This window comes from Coenobita brevimanus, chromosome 57, assembly GCF_032717465.1.
Source record: "Coenobita brevimanus isolate Jiangsu-jjx chromosome 57, ASM3271746v2, whole genome shotgun sequence".
NCBI classification, from domain to species: Eukaryota; Metazoa; Arthropoda; class Malacostraca; order Decapoda; family Coenobitidae; genus Coenobita; species Coenobita brevimanus.
This window is the reverse complement of record NC_137010.1, coordinates 9,946,150-9,968,177: the sequence shown is the minus strand read 5'-3', so window position 1 is coordinate 9,968,177 and position 22,028 is coordinate 9,946,150. Positions and strand designations below refer to the sequence as shown.

Sequence of the window (22,028 nt, the reverse complement as noted above, 5' to 3'; positions counted from 1 at the left end):
CACGGCCAACAATAACGGGCTTTAGCCGGTGCATGCCGTTAGCATTGGCACAACACAAAGCAGATATCCGGTGCTCGGAGAGCTTGCGGCCAGGTACACGCTTCTCTGTCTCCTAGGCTAGAGTGTTCGTTGGCAAAGAGCGATAGAATAAACCAGTTTCGTCAGTATTGTAGACTTGACCGAGAGTGAGGCCCTCCCTGTCGATCAAGCCCTTCACCTTGTGCTGAAACTCGTCAACTCCATCCTCATTAGCATCCAAAGCTTCGCCATGAGCTTTATGGTTGGTAAGGCCATGCCGTAACTTGAACATGAAGAGCCAACCCTCGGATGCATTGAAGTCTAGGGCATCGAGAAGCCTGGCGAACTTCTCAGCAGCAACCTTCAGCTCCATACCATGTACCATCACACCAGCAGCACATTCCTGTCGATACCAAATCAACGTGGAGCAGTCGATTTCAGCAAACTTTGGAGTAAACATCACCTTCCTCTCCACGTTGCGTTTGCTTCTCGACGAGAAGTCAGCCATGTACTGCCTGAGTTTGTCTCGGGATCTCTTGATATCGAACAAAGTAGATCGGGCCAGGTTGAACTCGCGGAGGATGCGGGAAGAAGACCACCCCGCATCTACTTTCTCCAATATCTCCCATTTCTTCTCCAGAGTCAACACCACTCTCTTCCTCTTCTCAGGCAGCGGGGCCATCATCACACACACTAATAAGAGGCACGAGAGCAGCAGGTAAGGAACCACCACAAAAGCGAGCACATGGGCAGCCATGACGACAAGCGTGCACTTGCGGCGAGAGACAGGCGGAAAGTGGGGAGGATGCAGGGGTGCTCTATCGGACATCGGAGGAATGACGCGCCACAACAAAGCTGTCCCGTGCCGCGCGCGCCAAGTTCAAATTACGGGCGGGAAAAATTCGGGGTTTTTTCTATTTTTTTGGTGTTTTCGGACCATTTTGGGAATATTGGATCCCGGGACGATTATGTCCGGTTAGTGGGGAAGTTTGGATATTGGGCGTATATATATATATATACAGTACCCTCGCATCCAACACGGTAATATTGTCATGCACAGGTCCCGTGTTGGACCAAAAATGTGTTGGACAAACGACAGAGCTTATGGGGAAAAATGAATTATGTCGGCAACCCTAGGAAAAGTCACCCTAAATACCTACCATATAACTTTACATATATTGGTACTACTGTAAGTATAATAAATGGTGCTGTACTATAAATGATAACTAACCTTTTAGGATAGTGTTGGTGGGCTTGATGGGATTGGAAGGTGGTATCTGAGGCTGTAGGTAGTCCTACTCGGTCCCCGGAGGATGGCTGCTGGCGTCACTAGCGGGTAATGGCTGCTGCTCCTCCTCAACCTCCCTCATAAATCCTGCGAAATCACTCTTAGAATCACTATCCTCATCCACAACCATGGAAAGTCCTGCTTCTGCCTGTCCTAGCACTCCGTAAGCCTTCACTGCTGCCAGGATCTTGTCTTGGTTTTTTATTATGGTCCTCAAGCTGGCTTCATTCACGTCGTAGGCCCTGGCAATGTCCATTTTCCTCTCCCTTTTCTTCTTCCTCTCGATGACTTCTAGCTTGGTGGCCTGAGGGAGGTGCCGCCGCTTCTTGGGGTTCTCAGAAGGCTTCCTAGGCATCGTGAGGAGGATAAAATGCAATTGCAATGGCAGAAAATGCAGCAAGAAAAAAGCACCTTCCAATGCGAATTATGCGACTGAGTGGCACTGTGGCGGGAGAAATTTAAACAAAACATCACGTGAGAGCAGAAGCATTTTTGATTGGGCGACATCATGATCACGTCACAATAGCGGGTGGGGGAGGCAACTTGATCAGAAGTTTTGATTGGCTGTCAGCATCATAGGAACGTCCAGTATAACCGTGTTGGACCGGGGGTGATCGTGCTAGAGGCGAACTCTGCGGATTTCGCTCACTTCTCGGAGCTCCGTGCGTGTTATGCTAATGCACCCATGTTACAGTAATTAAATACTGTAGTATTAAATCGTACTAATTTTTTGTTCTCCGTGCTGGACGCGAATCGAGCTGGACAAACGCATGTTGGATGTGAGGGTACTGTATATACTGTATATATATATATATATATATATATATATATATATATATATATATATATATATATATATAATACATATATATATATATATATATATATATATATATATATATATAGATATATAGATATACACACACACAGTTAAAGCTCAATTAACCGGCATCCGATGCATCGGTACATCTGCATAACCAGAACGCAAATTTAATCCGGCATAGGGTCAAAAAAAATATTCTGGATACCAGACCCCGTTTCTTCTACTTCTTCATCTCCTGATCCTGTTCCTTCCACTTCTTCAGCTCCTGACCTTGTTCCTTCCACTTCTTCAGCTCCTGACCTTGTTCCTTCCACTTCTTCAGCTCCTGACCTTGTTCCTTCCACTTCTTCAGCTCCTGACCTTGTTCCTTCCACTTCTCATTCTCCACTCTCTGAATCCTCATCTCATGATCCTGATGATCCCCCTTAATTCTTGATTAGTTCTGTACAGTACAGGATAAAGTAGTGTATGCAGCTAAGTTTTCAAAATAGTTTTGGCCTGTAACACATGCTAAATTTCTCTTTAAATATTTTGGTAATATTTGCTGGTTTGTGTTCAGTCCTGTACAATTTCTCTTGCTGTCTTTTTTGTGTATTGTAGTGTACCTGTACTGTATCTAATACTGAATAACATACTTTTTGAAATAAAGTCCCAAGTTTGGTCCTATTTCATTTGTTTGACCTCCCAGGAAATTTCTAAGAGTAACATTCGATTATCCTGAAAATTCCATATCCAGAATGGAAGAATCCCCATGCATTCTGGTTAATCGAGCTTTTACTGTACAGTATGTATATATATATATATATATATATATGGATGGTGTTATAACAAAAATACAAGGAAGAAAAAAAAGGTTGAGTAGTGGATCCTAGAATATACTCAGTGAGATAGGGTAGGGTTTGGAAATTGGCTGTACAGGTACAGTACTGCTGTTTGTTGCTGACACTGTATTGTTAAGTGAAGATGAATGGGAGTTGCAAGACTTGGTGAATGAATTTTGAAGTGTGTGTAAATAACATCTAAAAGTGAGTAACTTTAAGTAACATACATTATGGTCTTTGAAAGAATACAAAGTCATGGTGTGCATAGTAAGGCTGGATGGTCAGGAAATGGAGAATACCATAAAATATTTAGGTAGTTTGGTAAGCAAGGTTGCAAGTTTAGAGGAAGAAGTATATGAAAGCATACAGCATGGATGAAAAGGCTGCTGGTTCATAGAGAGCAGTTATATGGAAAGGAATAGAGCATGGAGGAGAAAAGAAAAAAATGCTACATGGCAGTATCGTGATCTCCACTCTAACGTATGGAAGTGAAGCTTAGACCGTGTTGGAAAAATACAAATTTAGCAAAAGCTTGGTGCCCCTCCCTGTAAAACAATTAACTCTAAGCCCTTGGCCACCCCGTTTGGGATACATGGCGTCTGGCAATGAATGAATGAAAATGAATGCTGAGTTATGATGAGTTATGAGGAGAGACAGAAAGACAAATGAGAAAGTGAAGGGGCATTGTGGCTTTGATATGGATGTGCTAGAAAACATTAGGAGACATGCTCTGAAATAGCTTGGTTTTGTGGAAAGAATGGAGAATAACAGACTGACTAGGAAAATGTATGTGAGTAAGGTGAAGGAAGGTATGGGAAGAACAAGGATGAGATGGTGGGTGGAGGTGGAGAGAAGGCAACCTGATGGTAGAGGACAGCATGACATGGCGGTGATTCATCTGTGAATTTAAGGAGACTGACAACAGTTAGACAGACAGAACCTCGGTGACAACTTAACCTGCCTGTGTTTAATTCTGGGTAACACCAGATTTACTCATCACCAGGAAAATCTGAGATGTCAGGGTTAAGAAGCATAATTTTAAGCTGCACTTTTTCTTACAAACATATGCACATCAAAGTTACACTTGTATATTTTCTGTAAATACTGTAGCACACCAAATACTTATACTGTACACAATTTTGAACAAAGCCAATGATGAAATGCAATAATAACAAGAAAAGCCAGGAGGATAGCATAAAGCAATGCAGTATTAAAAAAATAAAGGAATTATGGAAAAACATACAATAGTATGGATGGTTATTTAGCCTCACCGAGGATTGTAAGCCGGAGAGTCTTGCGGGCCATGTCTTGATCTGAGATGCCATAGTAGGTCAGTGTCTCATTGAAGTCGGGGTTGATGGTCTTGGACTGTGTTTTTGTCCTCAGCTTATTTGACTGTTGGGTTTACAGTTATGAGTGAATATCAGAGACATATATCAATTATACAGTAGAATGACTCCCAGCATGTAATGATGTGTTACCTGTGAGACTGAAAGAAAGGGCTTGAAAAGTATGGTACAGTATGGCGTTTCAGCTGGCCAAGACTGCCGTGCTTGTGTAGTTTCAGAATGATCCTATCATAGTGATCCTGGGTTGGAAAATAATGTGGTAGGTGGGGGCACTCACCATCCACTTACTCAGTGTAGTGCAGCTCTCAAGTGTCTGCCCTTTCCTCTCCTCCATCCTTCTCTCCTTCCATCCTCATCTGACTTTCTTTCCTTCATTCTTTGCTCGGCCTTCTGCCTGTGGGTGACTTTACACTCCCTCTTTTGTCTTTCTTTCCTTCATTCTTTCTTCTTCCTTCTGCCTGTAGGTGACTCTACACTATGTGACAAGCCAAATGGTTTCTTGTACACCAGGAAACCATTTACTATACCGGGGTGGTAACTATATAACCAATTTTGGGCACCTGGTGGTTTAGTGGGTAATTACAGTGCTCCAATCAGATGGAGCCGGTGGAGGTTTATATCCAAGGGATGGTTGGGGTTTATTGCTCACGTAATGCCACTCAGGGATGAATGAGGCTGGTCACTCTCATCTTAAATGTCAGGACCAACTTGCCTAGCCCGGGGCTCCTACGCTCCTCATGGGGCAATGTAGGATTGGATGATGAGTGAATGAATGAATGTACTGCACTGTTTCATTCCCAGAAAAAATAAAACTGAAAGAAGAGGATTACTCAACCACTTCAATTTGTTCCACTGCTTCATCCTGTACTGCCCCATCAGCTGTGGAAAGGGCTCATGCTAGGCTACTCATATCAGACATTTAGAGTGAAAGAGACCAGTTGCTTGATCCTGAATGATATTATATGATATCATAGAATGAATAAATCTCAACTACCCCTGAAATTTAAGCCCTAATGAGCCATATCTAGTTAGAGTACCTCCATTTGTTGGCTATATGGTTGTTTTTCCAGGTTACATGAAACTCTGTAGGCTGTCACTGTCACTAAAAGGTAGCACTACATGGAGTGAATGGATGGTGGTGCCCCCATTTATTGCAATACCTGTGAGTCGGCACAGTATTTCAGCTCCTGTCACTCTCATTCCATTATGCTGCCCTTGTAATTTTAATTACTAGTACCCAGTGACTTAGTGTTACCTCCCAAGAACTGAGCATAGGTCCATCGTATAACATGCCTCACTTCTAAAAAGTATCATGTTCAAGATGAGCCTGACTTATGTGATGACAAACTCCTGTGAGATAAGATCAGTTCTGAAATACACATCTTAAGCCCAACAAGTCTGCAACTATAAATATTCACTGATGTTAAAGGTCCCCTAAAGAAATATGCATACAGAACTTGATACAGTTTAAGCAAAAAATTAGAAAGTTGTTCATCATCAGCATCAAATACATTATCATCATCATCATAACCTTTTTCCCTACTTAAGGATGGGCTTATACCACAGACAATAAACAGATTCTACAAATAAATTTACATCTCCCACACTGCATTCTTTTGTCCAACTATGAGCACAAACTTTATCATTTCATTCCCCGAAGCACAGCAGAGATGTAGGCTACCTTAAGATGGTTTGGCCATATGGTTACAAAGGTGACTGAAAGATGACTAGGAGAGTGTATGTGTAACATGGAGGGGAAGGGGAAGACCAAGGATGAAATGGAGGGATGGGGTGAAGAGGTATATGAGTGGGGGTGATAAGGGATGGAGGGAGGGCAGACTAATGATGGAGGAAATGCAACATGGAGGTGATTGGTCTGAGGCCACCCTTTGGGATTAATGCGTCCAGCTACCAAAAGACTGACAGATTAGCTCACTCAAAGGATATACTGTACCCCTTTACTCAAACCATCCTAATGGTTACATAAAAAATCAGCAGCATCTGACATGGGCAATGCATGACCAATATCATCACCATTTTAGTTTCAGGACTCCAATTAAAAGAGTACTGGACTATTAACAATAATTTATTAATTAAAAATTGTTTATGGCATCATTGTTATTACATCCTCTTACCAATGTTTCAGCATTACATAACTGAAATGAGTAAAATTCAACATACAAAAAAAGATGTAATGCAAACAGAACCTAACACGAGGGTACAGCTGACCCTCATTTTATGTGCCCTCCAACAGAGCGGAACTCGCTTATGCAGCACAGCACCGTCATCGTCAACCCCAGCCTGATTCATGCAGCAAAATAGCCAGAGTTAGTAGAACTGTTAATTCTCCCTCCTCTTGCCCCTCATCCTCAGAAACCTCCCCCCCCCCCAAAAAAAAAAAAAAAATCACTTCATTATCTCTAGTATCAATGGGAGTTAAAAATCCATTTGCCACTTATTATTGTTATATTCTTGTTCACTGACACTTCTTATGGCTAATGATGATGGTCAGTGTCTTTTTATGCATGTGTCTGGTCAAGTACATTTTTCAAGAGGACCAAAATAAAGACTTTGGGAAAATTTTGAGATTTCCTCCCTCACATTAGCCAAATAATGATGGTACAGTACTTATGGATCAATGTGTACAATTCAGACTGCACAGTGGTTTTCACAGATACATTAACTGCACAAAATGATGGTCTACTGTACCTATGTACTATACATGTTTGGGATACAGAGCAAATTTGTAAACTGTAACTAAAGCAAAGAAATGAAAATAGTACTGGGATTTACCAAAGTATACTTAATCAAATTCTCACCTTACTGGCTCCAGGAAGGAGATGTAGTTTGACATACGGGTCTGCTAGCCTATTGCTCTCTGAAGGTCGCAAGTTCTAGGGGTGCAAGAAATTTACACAGTTAAACTGATATAAACCTAGTAATATGATTAGAGCATTTTAAAATTAATTCTTGCTGCCATCTGACAATATTTTAACAGTCACAGGCAGGACCTCTCTTGATGAAAGGGTTAAACACTCTCTATCAATGTGTACAGTATTAACTGGACAATCACACAGTGGTTTTAGGTGTACTACTGGTGTGTAATCTTCAAATGACTAAATAACAAATAAAAACATGACACACAAGGATGTCATATACTCATATGCTGGAGTAGCCATGATGTCATCCTCCAGGGCACAACTCATGAAGCCACTAATTGTCACTTAACCCCAGTATGTCTGGCTAAGCAGACCTGTCAACCACAGGCAAGTAACTGCTCCTGTGGGGCCATCCTACAGGAGTACAGTACATATACCATGTAGGGATCCAGTGCCCCCATGTGGTAAGCATAGGCTCACCCAGGTCAGGCCAGGGTTCTTCCCACAATGAGGTACAGGTAAGTATTGGGAGTTTTGGCTCCCAGACAGATCCTGCAGCTGCTCCATCCTGGGTGCAAAGTGCCACCATGTGTAGGCACTTTGTCAGTGCCTCATGAAGCCAGCAGGCAGAGCTAGCATCCATACTCAATCATTCAAAGAACTTCTTAAGGTTTAATATATTAATTACGAGCCCTGTAACACTCAACAAAGTATCGAATACTTCTGTGAATAGATCAAAATATATAACACACATGATACTGGATGTGGAATGACAAAAAAAAAAAAAAAAAAAAAGTTATTCCTACACTATATATAGTACATTGCACCACCAGCACCATATCTCCACCATCCATACCTTTGCTTCCTCAAGGACTTCCTTCACCGTACTAACACAAATGGTACTTAGGCCTACTTTCTTTACTAGAGTAGGCCTCAGACAATACTTTTTTGATTCTCACTGGTATGATTATTGCTTTCATGGCTGATAGCCATCTGAGTGTGCCTTGCACTTTAAAGAGGTTATTCTCTCAGGCATGGAAGCATACATTCCTTTCTCTTGTTCTAATGCTGTCCACAACAAGGAAAGGGCCTACAAGTGGAACTGGAGACAACCCACCCCTGAATCTAATTTCTCTTATGTTTCTGCCTGGAATCATGCCAAACCTGTTCTTCGCTGTGCTAAAAATAATTTCATCTGTATTAACTGGTCTGAAATCCCCAACTTATATTCTTCCTGCTCCTTCTGACAACTTGCCAAAAACCTTTCTAACAACTTTACCTCAACATCCTTCCCTCTCTTTTCCACTCTGATGGCTCTGTGGCTGTTTCTTTTATGCATAAAGCAGAACTCATTGCTCAAACTTACTCCTCCAATTCCACCTTAGACAATTCCAGTGCTGTTCCTCCATCACTTCCCCTCCCCCCCTCTCTGCCTCATGGCTGACATTAAAATTTCTTCAACTGATGTATTTTCTACCATTACTGGCCTCAATAGTAACAAGACATATGGGCCTGATGGGGCCCCTCCCATTGCCATCAAGAGCTGTGCTTCTGTGCTTACATCCTGGCTAGGTAAACTATTTCTCCTTTGTCTGTCAACTTGTACCTTTCCTTCTTGCTAAAAGTTTGCTCTCACTTAGCCTGTCCCAAAGATGAGTGACCATTCTCAGCCCTCTAACTATTGCCCAATTTATTTAACATCCTGTTTTTCAAGTTTTCAAATCTGTTCTTAAAAAAAAAAAAAAAAAAAAAAAAAAAAAAAAAATTAAAGCATCTTTCCTATCACACCCTTTCTGATCTTCAGTAAGTGTTCCAACAAGGATGTTACACTGGTGATCTTCTCACCAACCTTTCAGACTCCTGGTCATCCTCCTTTTGGGACTTTGGTGAAAGCTTTGCCATTGCACTTTACATCTCAAGGCTTTCAATCAAGTCTGGCATAAACCTTTAATTTCCAAACTGCCCTCTTACGGTTTCTATCCTTCAATCTGTGCCTTCATCTCTGGTTTCCTTTCTGGTTGTTCTATAGCTGCTATTGTAGACGGCCACCATCCTTCTCAAAGAGCTATCAAGAGTATTCTTCCTCAGAGCTCTGTCCTATTACCAACTCTCTTCTTTCCAACCATCAATGATGTACTAAGCTGGGCATCTAACCCTATCCACTCATATGCTGATGACTCCACCCTTCACCTTTCCATTCGCTACCAACAGTGTCAACCTCACCAGTTACTTCAACAAACAAGAAATAAGGCTATGGCACCCCTAATGTCTGACTTGGCTCTTATCTCTGATTAGGGTAAAAGTAATCTTCTTGTTTTTAATGATTCAAAAACTCAGTTCTTACATCATTCAACCTGTAAAAATCTTCCACATAAGTATCCTCCAATATTAATAATTATCCAACTCAATCCTGCATCATCTTTAAACAAACAGGTACATGAAATTTTATTCTCTCAGGATTCATCGTGGACAGTCATAATACCTCTTGTAAAATCTGCTTCCAAGAGATTAGGTGTGCTATGCCAACTACATGCCTTCTTAATCCCTGTAGTGTTGTTGACTTTTATACACGGCATTTGCCCCTGTGTAGAGTACAACTCTCATGTGTTGGGAGGCTCCCCACATACAGCTTTCCTCAAGTGGGTGGAATCAAAGGCTTTTTGTCTCATTAACTCTCCTCCTCTTACTGGTTCCTTTCAACCTCTGTCTCCTTGCCGCATTGTTGCATCTTTATCTCTTTTCTATTGCTACTTCAATGGCCACTGCTCCTCTGAACTGTCTGCTTGCATCCCTCCACCACTACGGTGGACATGTAGGACCCATCTAGCTACAAACTCCCATCCCTTTTTTATCCAACTTTCTAGAGTTAACCTTTACTTCCATTCCTTCATGTGCACAACATGTCAACTCTGGAACTGTCTTCCTCTCTCTGTATATCGTACTGCCTATGACCCTAGTTTTTCAAACACAGTGTGTTAAGGCATCTTGAACAGATCTTGAATTTGGCTCTCTGTTATCTTGTTTTTGTTTTTTCTTAGAGGGAACAATCTCGCAGGGTTCTGGCCTTTGGTTCCTTCTTCCTTGCATTTTATATATATATATATATATATATATATATATATATATATATATATACTTTATATATATATATATATATATATATATATATATAATGTCTAGATATAGATAGATAGCTAATATATAAAACATCAAAACCTACCCATGGAGGGTCTTATCACTCACACACCAACCAGGCTGGCATAATGGATTAACTTATGGGAACACTAACACTACTGTGATGCACAGTGTTTCAAGGGATCACAGCCTACGTGATGGTGACAGGCTGACAGACCTCAAATGTGTAATGTCAAGGCTCCTCCACTAACTCCACTGACAGGATTTTTTTTTTTTTTAATGCAAGGAAGAAGGAACCAAAGGCCAGGAGCCTGCAAACCGTTCCTTCCAAGAAAAAAACAAAAACAATACAAAAGAGAGCCAAATTGAAGATCCGTTCATTTTGAGATGCCTGGAGACACTGCAACTGAAAGACGGGAGGTCATAGGAAGTAGGAAATACAGACAGAGGGAGGCGGTTCCAGAGTTGACCCATTGCATTAATGAAGGACTGGGGGTAACAGTTAACTTTTACATTAGAGAGTTGGACAGAAAAGGGATGATAGTTTGCTGCCAGATGGGTGCTACGTGCCCGTCGTTGAGGTGGAAGGATGCAAGCAGACAGTTCAGAGAAGCACTGACCATTGAAGTAGCGACAGAAAAGAGATAAAGATGCAACAGTGCAGCAAAGAGACAGAAGTTGAAGGAAGCCAGTAAGAGGAGGAGAGTTTATGAGATTAAAAGCCTTTGACTCCACCCTAATGAGATGAGCTGTATGTGGGGAGCCTCCCCACACATGAGAGTTGTACTCTACACAGGGGCAAAAAAAAAAAAAAAAAAAAAAAAGTGTATAAAGTCAACAGGAGTCAGTACACATGAAAACACATTGAGGGTGCAAACAGAACATAAAACCATAAAGTATTTTATGAAATATTTAAATTTATAGTATGTCTGTACATTATCATAATACTGAAAGAGTGAAAAGGCAAGGATGATCAAATAGTCCATTCTTTATGAATTTACACAATTTTCATGTATTTTGAATAAAAATAAAAATCTGCACAAATATTCATCATCATGAGAGAGAGAGAGGGAAAGAGAGAGAGAGAGAGAGGAGAGAGAGAGAAAGAAATTATTGGTTTTCTATAAGGTGATTTGCATAATTGCCCGATGCCTCCATAAATCCACCCTGGACCAGGCCCACCCAATGATCCACCATGATCTGATCCACACCTTTACCCATGATCCAAGACCCACACCTTGGTCCCTGATCCACACCCTAATTCAAGAGGCACACCCTGATCCATGAGCCACACCCTAACTATGACTCACACCTTGTCCCATAACCTAAATCCTGACCCACCCATGACCCACATCTTGACCCACCCATGACCCACATCTTGACCCACCCATGACCCACATCCTGACCCACCCATGACCCACACCCTAACCCACCCATGACCCATATCCTGACCTATATCTTGACCCACCCATGACCCATATCCTGACCCACACCCTGACCCACGTCTTGACCCACACCCTGGCCCATATCCTGACCCACACCCTGACTCATATCCTGACCCACACCCTGACCCATATCCTGACTCACACCCTGACCAACCCATGACCCATATCCTGACCCACACCATGACCCATATCCTGAAACATGATTCACTCTGCCCCATGACCCAACCTGCCCCATGACCCAACCTGCCCCATGACCCACCCTGACCTGCGACTCACCTTGGCACTGTGAACGGTGCAGTGGAGAGCCTGGTTGTGGGAATCGTACAGAAGGGAGAATTCCACACTGCCCATCTCTGTAGGTCCTGTGGAGGGATGCAGAGACTAGACAGATGGACAGACAAACAGGCACACACACCTAGTGGAATGATAGACTGAAAACAGACTGAAAAATACCTGGTGGAGAGATAGAGATTGAATGATTATGATATTAACGTTTCATGCTCTCTCTCTCTCTCTCTCTCTCTCTCTCTCTCTCATCCGCACTAAACATCCACACCGACATTCATAACGGTATTCCCGTCCCCTAAACTCATACCTACAACCACACTCACACTTACCCACACCCTTCCCATCTGCACCTATTTTTACACTAATCTTACTGAAGCTATCATTATCACCGTCGTCAAATTCTTCTCGTAACTTTCTCCACTCATATCTATTGGTTGTTAGCCTCTTCCATCGCCGTCCACTGCATCTCCAATTCCACCCTTCCACCCAGTTCTCTGCTGATCTCTTCCTTTAGCTTCATCTCTGTTTGTTCATTCTCCTGGCCTAACTGTCCATCTCTTAATTTCAATCTCTTCAGGACAGTGACATCTTATTCACTTCATTCTTACTGCCACCACCTGATTTTATTCAAGGCATCTTTGTGTAAGGGCGCGTCCACACGTATACTCGAACATGTGCTGGCAACACAGCTGGCAACATATAAGTTTACATGTTTGCTGCAGTATTTGGACAGATGTATGCAAACATGTTTCAGTGCAGCTTCGAGCACTGGCAGCAGAGGCAAAGGAATAAGTTTGTCCATACCAGGCAGCTGAGACTTCATCATGATGTTGTCAACATGATCAGGATGCTGCTGTAACTGTTCTCAACATGTTTGCAGCATGTTCGTTACTGTGTTGCTTACATTTTGCCAACACTTGTTTGAGCACACGTGTGGACGCGACTAAGGGTCAGACTTATCAATATTTCCAACCGTTCACTACCACAGATCTCCTCTATACCAAAAAAAAAACTCCTGTCAGCAGTGAAAATGAATTAAAACAACGTCATCGAATGAAAGGGTTAACTGCAGTAATCTATGTCCTTCTGTTCCATTTTCCAACATGCTCTCGTCTTGCCCTCCTATACGATGCCCGATAACCCTTCCTGTCAGGGCACTCATCAAAATTGATTCTAGAAAATAAAATAACCAAAATTAAACACATATATAAACATATCCACTCACCTTTACCCAATCCCATGCCCCTCAATCACACCATCACCTGTACCCTTACCCGCAACCACACCCACCCTCCTCAGTACTTCACTTCAAAATCCACTCCCACAGTACCCACCGTGGCCAACCTCGTCTCCTGTTGGATGGTGCCCCTCTGGAAACACGTCATCCACACTGCTGGTGGTAGTTACTTCATCCCTCATCTAGCTCACATCCCTACCCACTTCCACACCGAAACCCACACTGAAATCCTCACCCACAACAACAACCAGACCTCATTCATATCCAAATCAACATACCCACATTCCACAAACTACACTCACACACACACACACACACACACACACACACACACACACACAGCACCCACCATGTCCGTCCTTGCTTCCCGACGGATGGCGCCCTTCTGGAAAGACGTCATCCACACTGCTGCTGGTGGTCACTTCATCACGCGTGGACGACTCGCGCGACAGTAGAGAGTCACGCGAGTCACGGGACCCTCTGGGGGAGGTGGGAGGTAAGGAAGTAAGTCAGGAAGAGGAGGGGAGTTAAAAATAGGGTACTCACCAGATACGAGTTTAAAGGCGTATGTCGATAATTAGGTACTTGTATATTGGTCTACCTAAATAAACCAACACCTGGATTAACATGTATTGGCAACATCAAGGACTTTCGTATTGACATTACTCTCACTCTAGTCAGATACATGCTCCCCCATACACCCCACCAATGAGCGTGGTTTTAGCTATCAGTTACGCAAGACTAGCGTACGATGTAAGTGTTTAACCCTTTAACCGCGGGTGTCATTCCAGAATGACGTTGCAAAAACTGGACCAAACCGCGGGTGTCATTCTCGAATGTTTGTGAATATTTTGAATACCCCGCGTTTTTTCCGTGCGCCAATTGTTTCAAGGGAGAGTAGCTATTAAGTTCTTTCACTCCAGCCGACCCCCACCTCCCTCTTCCCCCCCCTGGGGCCCCACCTCCAACCCCCTGGGCCCCCCACCCCACCCCTGACCAAGCGCGCATCAGTATCTGTCCAGCTGTGTGAGTGACAACACATGTTGATGTGGCAGTGAAGTGCAGGCAATTACAGTGCCTTTTACCTGTCTCAGTGAACACAGAGTGGGTGTTTATCGTATGTGCAGTGTTCATATATGTTTATAGTATTATTATCAGAATGTGATTGGCATTTGGTAATGGTGTGTGAGCGAAAAATAGTGATTACAACACCGCTGATGTGGCAGTGAAGTGCAGGCAATTACAGTGCCTTTTACCTGCCTCAGTGAACACAGAGTGGGTGTTTATCGTATGTGCAGTGTTCATATATGTTTATAGTATTATTATCAGAATGAGGTTGGCATTTGGTAATGGTGTGTGAGCGAAAAATAGTGATTACAACACCGCTGATGTGGCAGTGAAGTGCAGGTAATTACAGTGCCTTTTACCTGCCTCAGTGAACACAGAGTGGGTGTTTATCGTATGTGCAGTGTTCATATATGTTTATAGTATTATTATCAGAATGAGGTTGGCATTTGGTAATGGTGTATGAGCGAAGGTAATGATATGTGAGCGAAAAATAGTGATTTTACACCCCTCACTTCTAGCGGCACTGCCCGTCCTGTGAAAGTCAACAAAGTCATGAAACCTACATCAATGGAAAGCTGAAGGTTAGTACTTTCTAATGGTACCTTATTTTTTTCTCTAGCTTTATTCTGTGCAGAGTTATTAAGGTTTAAAGGTTTGTTTACATTTGGCTGAAACCCCCGCGGGAGAGGACAGTCAGACCAAAACAATACCCGCGGTTAAAGGGTTAAGAGAATTACCAATACTCGAAGCATGTTCTCATTACAGTTTCTTGTTACCCATCTCATCTTTTCAGTACAAATCCCTTTAAGGTTCACTAGAGGACTAGACTTTTTCTACCGAGGGAATATAAGTGCCAGAAATCACCCTTTCTCATGCAGGTCAAGTAGCCTACAAATCGAGATGGGTGTTGGTGAGGAGTGATATAATGGCTGTGTGTGTGTGTGTGTGTGTGTTGTAAGTAAATCTGATACAACGATACTCCATCACAAAAAGTATAATCATTTATTGGCTATATTAATTATTCGGTCAGGAAAACAAGTCACACGAAATACCACTGTCCATCATTTATTTGAAAATAAAAAGTCACAGATGAAAGTACAGTAATACAAAATATTAAAGTAAAAAATCTTAGCAACATAAACATAATGTCGGTAAGTAGATTAAAATGTAAAAAATGCTGTCTGAATGCAAACTTACACAAATCCAAACTCTCTCTCTCTCTCTCTCTCTCTCTCTCTCTCTCTCTCTCTCTCAGATTACCCACACTAAGACATTAGCATCCTACCCGTATACTTAATAATGCGCACAAAAAACGCCTACCAAGATGCAAAATTTTGTGTTCCTAAGTTAAAAACTACTACCGTGAATAATGGTTTTCCCGGGACCCCTGGGAGCCGCCCCTTCCCCACGAGGGGCATCACGGGTTGGTTCCACACTTCCCAAAACGTGGCCAGGGTAAAGATTTTTCAATAAGCAAAATTTCATGTTCTTAAGAACTTTGGCCGTTCATAACGACCGTGTCCGAGACCAGTGGGGGCCTACCACTGTACAAAAATGCGTATTCCTAAGTACGGTAAAACACTGGTCGTGCCTAACGGTTCTGGGTGGGATACCTAGAGGCCTTCGCCCCCGTGAGGGGCTGCCCTCGAGGGGCTCACCCTGCCTGAAATCTGGCCCGAGGCGAGTTCTACCACTATACAGAATTTCGTGTTTTTAATACTCCTCCTTAACTTAAGGATTGGACCCCATTCTTCAAGAAAGTACAGTAACCTGCGAGTGAGTGAGTGAAGTACGTGAATGAGGGAGGAAGTGACACAGCTAGGAACATGCATGATATTTGGCCGTCCCTGTGGATGCAGCAAAAATTTCACACATGCTTCGGAAAATCGCCCTAATATTGATTCCATCTGGATGCTGCACTAGCTTGGTATACCGTACATCTAACACTATTGTTATATCTCAGCTCTCTTACACTCGGAAAGAATCTGAAACTAACATAACGAGAACCTGTCAGTAGTAACCATAACTGATTTATTTTCACCAAAATTTTACAAACCATGTACAGAACAGTCCATTCTTGGCCACTAACCTTACGAGTATCCAAGACGTCCAGTCATTCTGCAGGATAATACCCTGTGCTCACTCAACTCCAAATCTCGGCATATTATTTTCCACAAGTTTTGGAAGGCAGTGGTAGTGCCAGTGGTGTGTAAGGTAGAGAAAAAAAACATCTTCCCAAAGTTTGACGAATACGTAGCGGAAAAGTCGAACCATCTGAAACAAGCATAAGCAGAGACTGGTTTCTCATTGTATTTCGCCATTTGTCAATTTTCTTTACGTGGAACTGGAAAGATAGTTATTTCTCTGACTGTACATCCACTAATATATATATATATATATATATATATATATATATATATATATATCGGCACTCATTCAGCTTGATAAAATTTGACACATCCGACGAGAGACCTGAATATAAACTGAGTTCACGTGCCTGAAAGACTAACGAAGAGAGTGTATGTGGGTGAGGTGGAGGGGGGAAGAGGGAGGGGGAGGCCGAGGATGAGATGGAGGGATGGGATGGAGAGGTATATGAGAGAGGGGGGTGTGAGTTGGGAGCAGGGCTGTGAAATGGCGGGGGACAGGGCGACTTGGAGGCGATTTGTTTGTGGCCACCCCAAACGGGATTGAGGCGTCTGGCAATAGATAGATAGATAGACGTGCCTGGTTGGTATCCCTAATCAGCTGAGCCATAGGTTCGCATTCACAGTGGTATCGGAGGCTTCGTTGCACTGCTTTACTAAGCAATCTGTTTTACTTATTAATTATGATCGCCTTTTGTTACTTAGAGAGCTTGAGTATCAACATAGTTTTCGTAAAAATTATAAACGAGGATGTTGATAATGATATAATATGCAGAATAAATCGCTATCTAAGATGTGTTACGAAAGAACCCGAAGCCACTTTGAACATGAACGCAGCTCATTCGATGCTCAGATTGTCCAAGCTGAAGCAGTTTCATGCCTAAGATAAATTAATATACCTATTTATCATCCCCTCCGCGAAGTTATCATCTTTGTCAAACTGGTGGTATGCCATTCGCAGTTTCATAATCCATACACTACTACATTCACATGTCATGGACGCGGTTAATATTACTGAAATACTACGATAGATACTGCATACATTTTACATGCTTTGTTCATGGGGTGTTATATATAGTGGTTATATGGTTACCACCCAGCGTAGTAAATGGTTTTCTGTACATCAGGAAACCATTTACTACGTTGGGTGATAACTATATAAACAAAGTTTGGCGCTTGGTGGTTTAGTGGGTAAATACGGCACTCCAACTGGATTGAGCCGGTGAAGGTTTATAGCCAAGGGATGGTTGGGGTTGACTGCTCATGTAAAGCCACTCAGGTAGAGTGAGGCTGGTCACTTTCATCTTAAATGTCAGGACCAACTTGCCTAGCCCAGGGCTCCTATGCTCCTCATGGGGCAACGTAGGATTACATGATGGATGGATGGATGAATTATGCAGATTACTGTGGCCTGCTGTGCATAGAATATCTGAATTGCGGAGAGTTACTGTAACCTACTGTAATGTCAGGGAGCACCGGTGGGCATCAATGCTTACACGGCTAATATCAAACGCGACGGGTTTGTATGGAGGGGGACCTGATTTATAAGGGCTCCATTTCTCTCAGTTGGACATACTGTACACGCAAAATATGGCATTAATAATATAGGCAGACTGCAAGCATTTCTCGTGATAAACAATATATTTGCTTCTCCTCCCTTCCCTGCAGCAACCCTACAATAACTCCCCACACCCGCAGCTTACGGATGGCTTAAATTTCCTAACACCTTTCCCTTATGCATTTATTCGGCTTAGTACTTCTTAACCCTTTAACTAAGAGAATGTCTTTATTTTTAGTTATTTTTTGTTAATGGTTGATGATTTTATATGTCAGATGACCCCTTTGTAGCGTATAAGTTAATGATGACTAACTCCTTCACTATAAGAGGGATTTTCTCAGGTGAATACAATCGCCTGGGGGTAGCAAGAATACACTACACCATATATAAACGTAGTGGAGTTCATTTACCTCGCTTATAACTAAAAACCATGTGGGTACTGCATAATACAAATAATACACACAAGAACACGAAGGCGTAATACTGTAAATTCTAAAGCAAGAAGTACTACGAAGTTTCTTATGCAAATAAAATATAAGGACCATTGTCTATCTTCACACTCGCCTCATACGACAAAAGAAACTTTATCTGTTTACGTAACACATGAGTAGCCAACCCTAATGAAGGCCTAACATATGTTTTCTTTTAAATGTAATAATTTCACTGATGCTGGAGTTGTTGAGGACCAGGGTTCAACTGCGGGTAATAATACCTTGTATGAACGGGCAGACTACACAGCCATATCAAAGAGTTTTACGTCTTTATTCCCCTACTACCGTTTATGAAATATATTGAAATACTGCTACACACTTTTTTTTTTTTTTTTTTACATCATGCATAATACAGCAAAGAAAGTGAAAACTTATTATTTTTTAATGGATATATTACGTGTTTACGATTGCCAAGACACTCTCGTTACTCTGGCAATGTTGGCCAATTACTGGTTAAGATTCTCACAAAGGGAATTAACTACTTCCAGTGCAGGAGACTGTGCCTTACTTTCCACAGCGAGTGTATGTACGGTAGAGAGACAATCAAGTATCTATATCTGCTTCCAAGAGATTAGGTGTGCTAAGCCGACTCCGTTCCTTCTTTACCCCTGCACAATTGTTGACTCTATACACGGGTTTTTATTCGCCCCTGTATAGAGTACAACTCTCATGTGTGGGGTGGGTCTCCACATACAGCTCTTCTCAATAGGGTGGAGTCAAAGGCTTTTCGTCTCATTAACTCTCCTCCTCTTACTGGCTCCCTTCAACCTCTGTCTCTTAGCCGTACTGTTGCATCTTTATCTCTTTTCTATCGCTACTTCAATGGTCACTGCTCCTCTGAACTGTCTGCTTGCATCCCTCCACCTCTACAACGGGCGCGTAGCACCCGTCTAGCAGCAAACTCTCATCTTTTTTCTGTCCAACTCTCTAATGCAAGAGTTAACCGTTACTCCCAGTCTTTCATTTATGCAGCAGGTCAACTCTGGAACTGTCTCCCTCTGTATTTCCTGCTAGCTATGATCTCCAGTCTTTCAAACGCGGTGTGTTCAGGCGTCTCGAAACGATCAGATCTTGAATTTGGCTCTCTTGTATCTTGTTTTTCTCTTGGAAGGTACAGTTTGTGGGCTCCTGGCCTTTGGTTCCTTCTTCCTAGCATAAAAAAAAAAATTATCTGGGTATCCGTGCATTCGTACATAAACATGCATGTAACTGGAGTAATAGCTATGACCACTAACAACATTCCTCGCGCCCTCTTCTTAAACTGACTGTGGGGTGCAACAAAATATTGTACAGGTACTGTACTTTCACCAAACAACTTCTTGTTCTTTGATAAAGTAAAAATAACATGCACGAAAAACAGACAACGAGCAAAAGATCACCAATCACATACTCGAGGAAAAGTTGGCCATCACAAGGAAAACCAAATGAAAACTTTGATAAGGCTGGCATGCAGAAAATGTGACACTAAACTGGAAAAAAGGCGTACAAAAGGCCCAAAAATGCGATATTCGAAAAAGAAATGAGAAGACGCAAAGAAACAAAGAAAAAACGTTAAGTTAAAGAAAACTGGACACTAAAGACAAAAATCTTGATATATGAACTCTGAACCCTGAATACACAAAACATCCCTAACAAACACAGGAATAACAAAAAACATTCATAGCAAACACGGTCCTAGCTATGCAAAACAAATACCGCTACAGATAAACAGAAAACGAAGGAACTATGGTAAGTTACAGAAACAAAGTCAAGACTTCTGAAAACAAAACACAGCAAGCTAAACATGAACGAAAGAAAAGTTGGTAAAGGACACATATAACTATCCGAAGCACAAAACGGAAGTTAATGCAATTCAGATTAATATAAAACGGAACAAGGGGGATAACGTAACACAAATGCTGTGAAAACGAGTGATTTAAGTTGCACAGTCAAATCAGTAGGAAAAAATATAAAACGCATGCACTAGGAAGAGAAAAAACGTATGAGTTCGAGAAGAACCACAGGGGAGGCTACGTCAGACTTACAGGTCACGAAGCAGAAACAACAGCAAGACAAAGATGCTGAGAACACGAATTACGGAAGTAACAACAAGCCAAATGAAAACAAAACAGAGAAAGTGGATGCACCGGGAAGAGAGAAAACGAGGAGGCTGATGAGAGGCTAACCTAGATTCCCTGGAGTCTCCCGTGCTCCTGGCCAAACGCGGGTGCTTCCTTTCCTCGCTGCTCTTCGAAGCCTCACTCCCGCGCCGAGACCGAATCCCATTGACGGTAGGGGACGAAGCCACTCCTCCCCCTCCCCCTCCTCCTCCAACTGTGCTCCCACTGCTACTGCTGCTGCTGCGGTTGATGGGGAGGGGCGAGCGTGGTGTGTTGGGTGGAGGGGCGACCGTGTTAGGGGTGCCCGGGCCGCTGCTGCTGCCCCCCTCACCGCCACCCAAACTACCCCCTCCGCCCCCGTCCACCTCGTCCCGGCTTTCGCGGCTCAGGTTCGGGGAGTCGCTCACCGAGGAGTTCGAACCCCGGCCTGAGTCACGCCACGCCACCCTGCCGGTATGTAGACATTTAATTAAAATAACAACAACAATAATAATAATAATAATAATAATAATAATAATAATAAAAATAATAATAATAGACAAGAAAAAGTATGTAGAACCTGAAAAGAATGGCAAACGTATTATTATATACTATACACATCTTTACACGAAAAAATATGGGAAGCCAAACAAAAGACATGAAGTAGATAAAAATAACCGGTTGAGAAAAGTGGCATGCGATGAGCTGCCCCCACCCATCATTATTATCATCGTTCTCTCTCTCTCTCTCTCCACACACACACACACACACACACACACACACACACAACGTGAGGCGCACTCCATACAAGGTCGAACAAGACCCCTGTACAGACTCAGCAACTGCAAAAGGGTTAAAAATATTTAGAAAAAAATATCAAAGAGAGAGAGAGAGAGAGAGAGAGAGAGAGAGGCTCAACACAACCAGGCTCTTAAATTAAGCTGATTTAGAGTAATGTCATTTCCCTGGGAGGATCAACACAGACAGGGACAGAGAAACACAGAGAAGGAAAGGAGTGAAGTGAGTATTTGTGGGCAAGGGGATAGTTGTGTGACAGACAGGCAGATAGACCGATAGATAGACAGATAGATGGACAGATAGATAGATAAACAGAGGAACTGGATACTGGAAGGGAGGGAGAGAGCTGTAGGAATACTGTGAAGGCTGGATGGATGGTTGAAATCAGTGCATATGGAAAAGGACACACTGAACTGAAGGAAATATTGCAGGCAGATAGATGGCGGGATCGACTGCTTGAAGGCTGTGCAGGGTGGATACAGTGGACTGAGTGTTTGAAGTCAAGGGGATAGTACGTGTGTAAGCTTACGGAGTGTGGATTGATGGAGAGGTTGTGGAGAGTAGACGGATGGAGGGATTGAGTCACTGAGGGTATGTTGATGTAT

The 22,028-nt window shown here is 42.5% G+C and overlaps 1 protein-coding gene across 1 annotated transcript in view; it reads right to left on the bottom strand.

Annotated features, from left to right (window-relative positions):
- The window catches only part of Rph (Rabphilin), a 123,869-nt gene that overhangs the window by 31,799 nt on the left and 70,042 nt on the right, over positions 1 to 22,028 (bottom strand). The window contains exons 7-10 of the mRNA XM_080274484.1: positions 13,633 to 13,761; positions 12,035 to 12,120; positions 7,119 to 7,193; positions 4,222 to 4,345 (exon numbers count right to left, since the gene is read on the bottom strand). Of these exons, the coding sequence (XP_080130610.1) occupies positions 4,222 to 4,345; positions 7,119 to 7,193; positions 12,035 to 12,120; positions 13,633 to 13,761 (414 nt within the window). The remainder of the gene's footprint in view (positions 1 to 4,221; positions 4,346 to 7,118; positions 7,194 to 12,034; positions 12,121 to 13,632; positions 13,762 to 22,028) is intronic.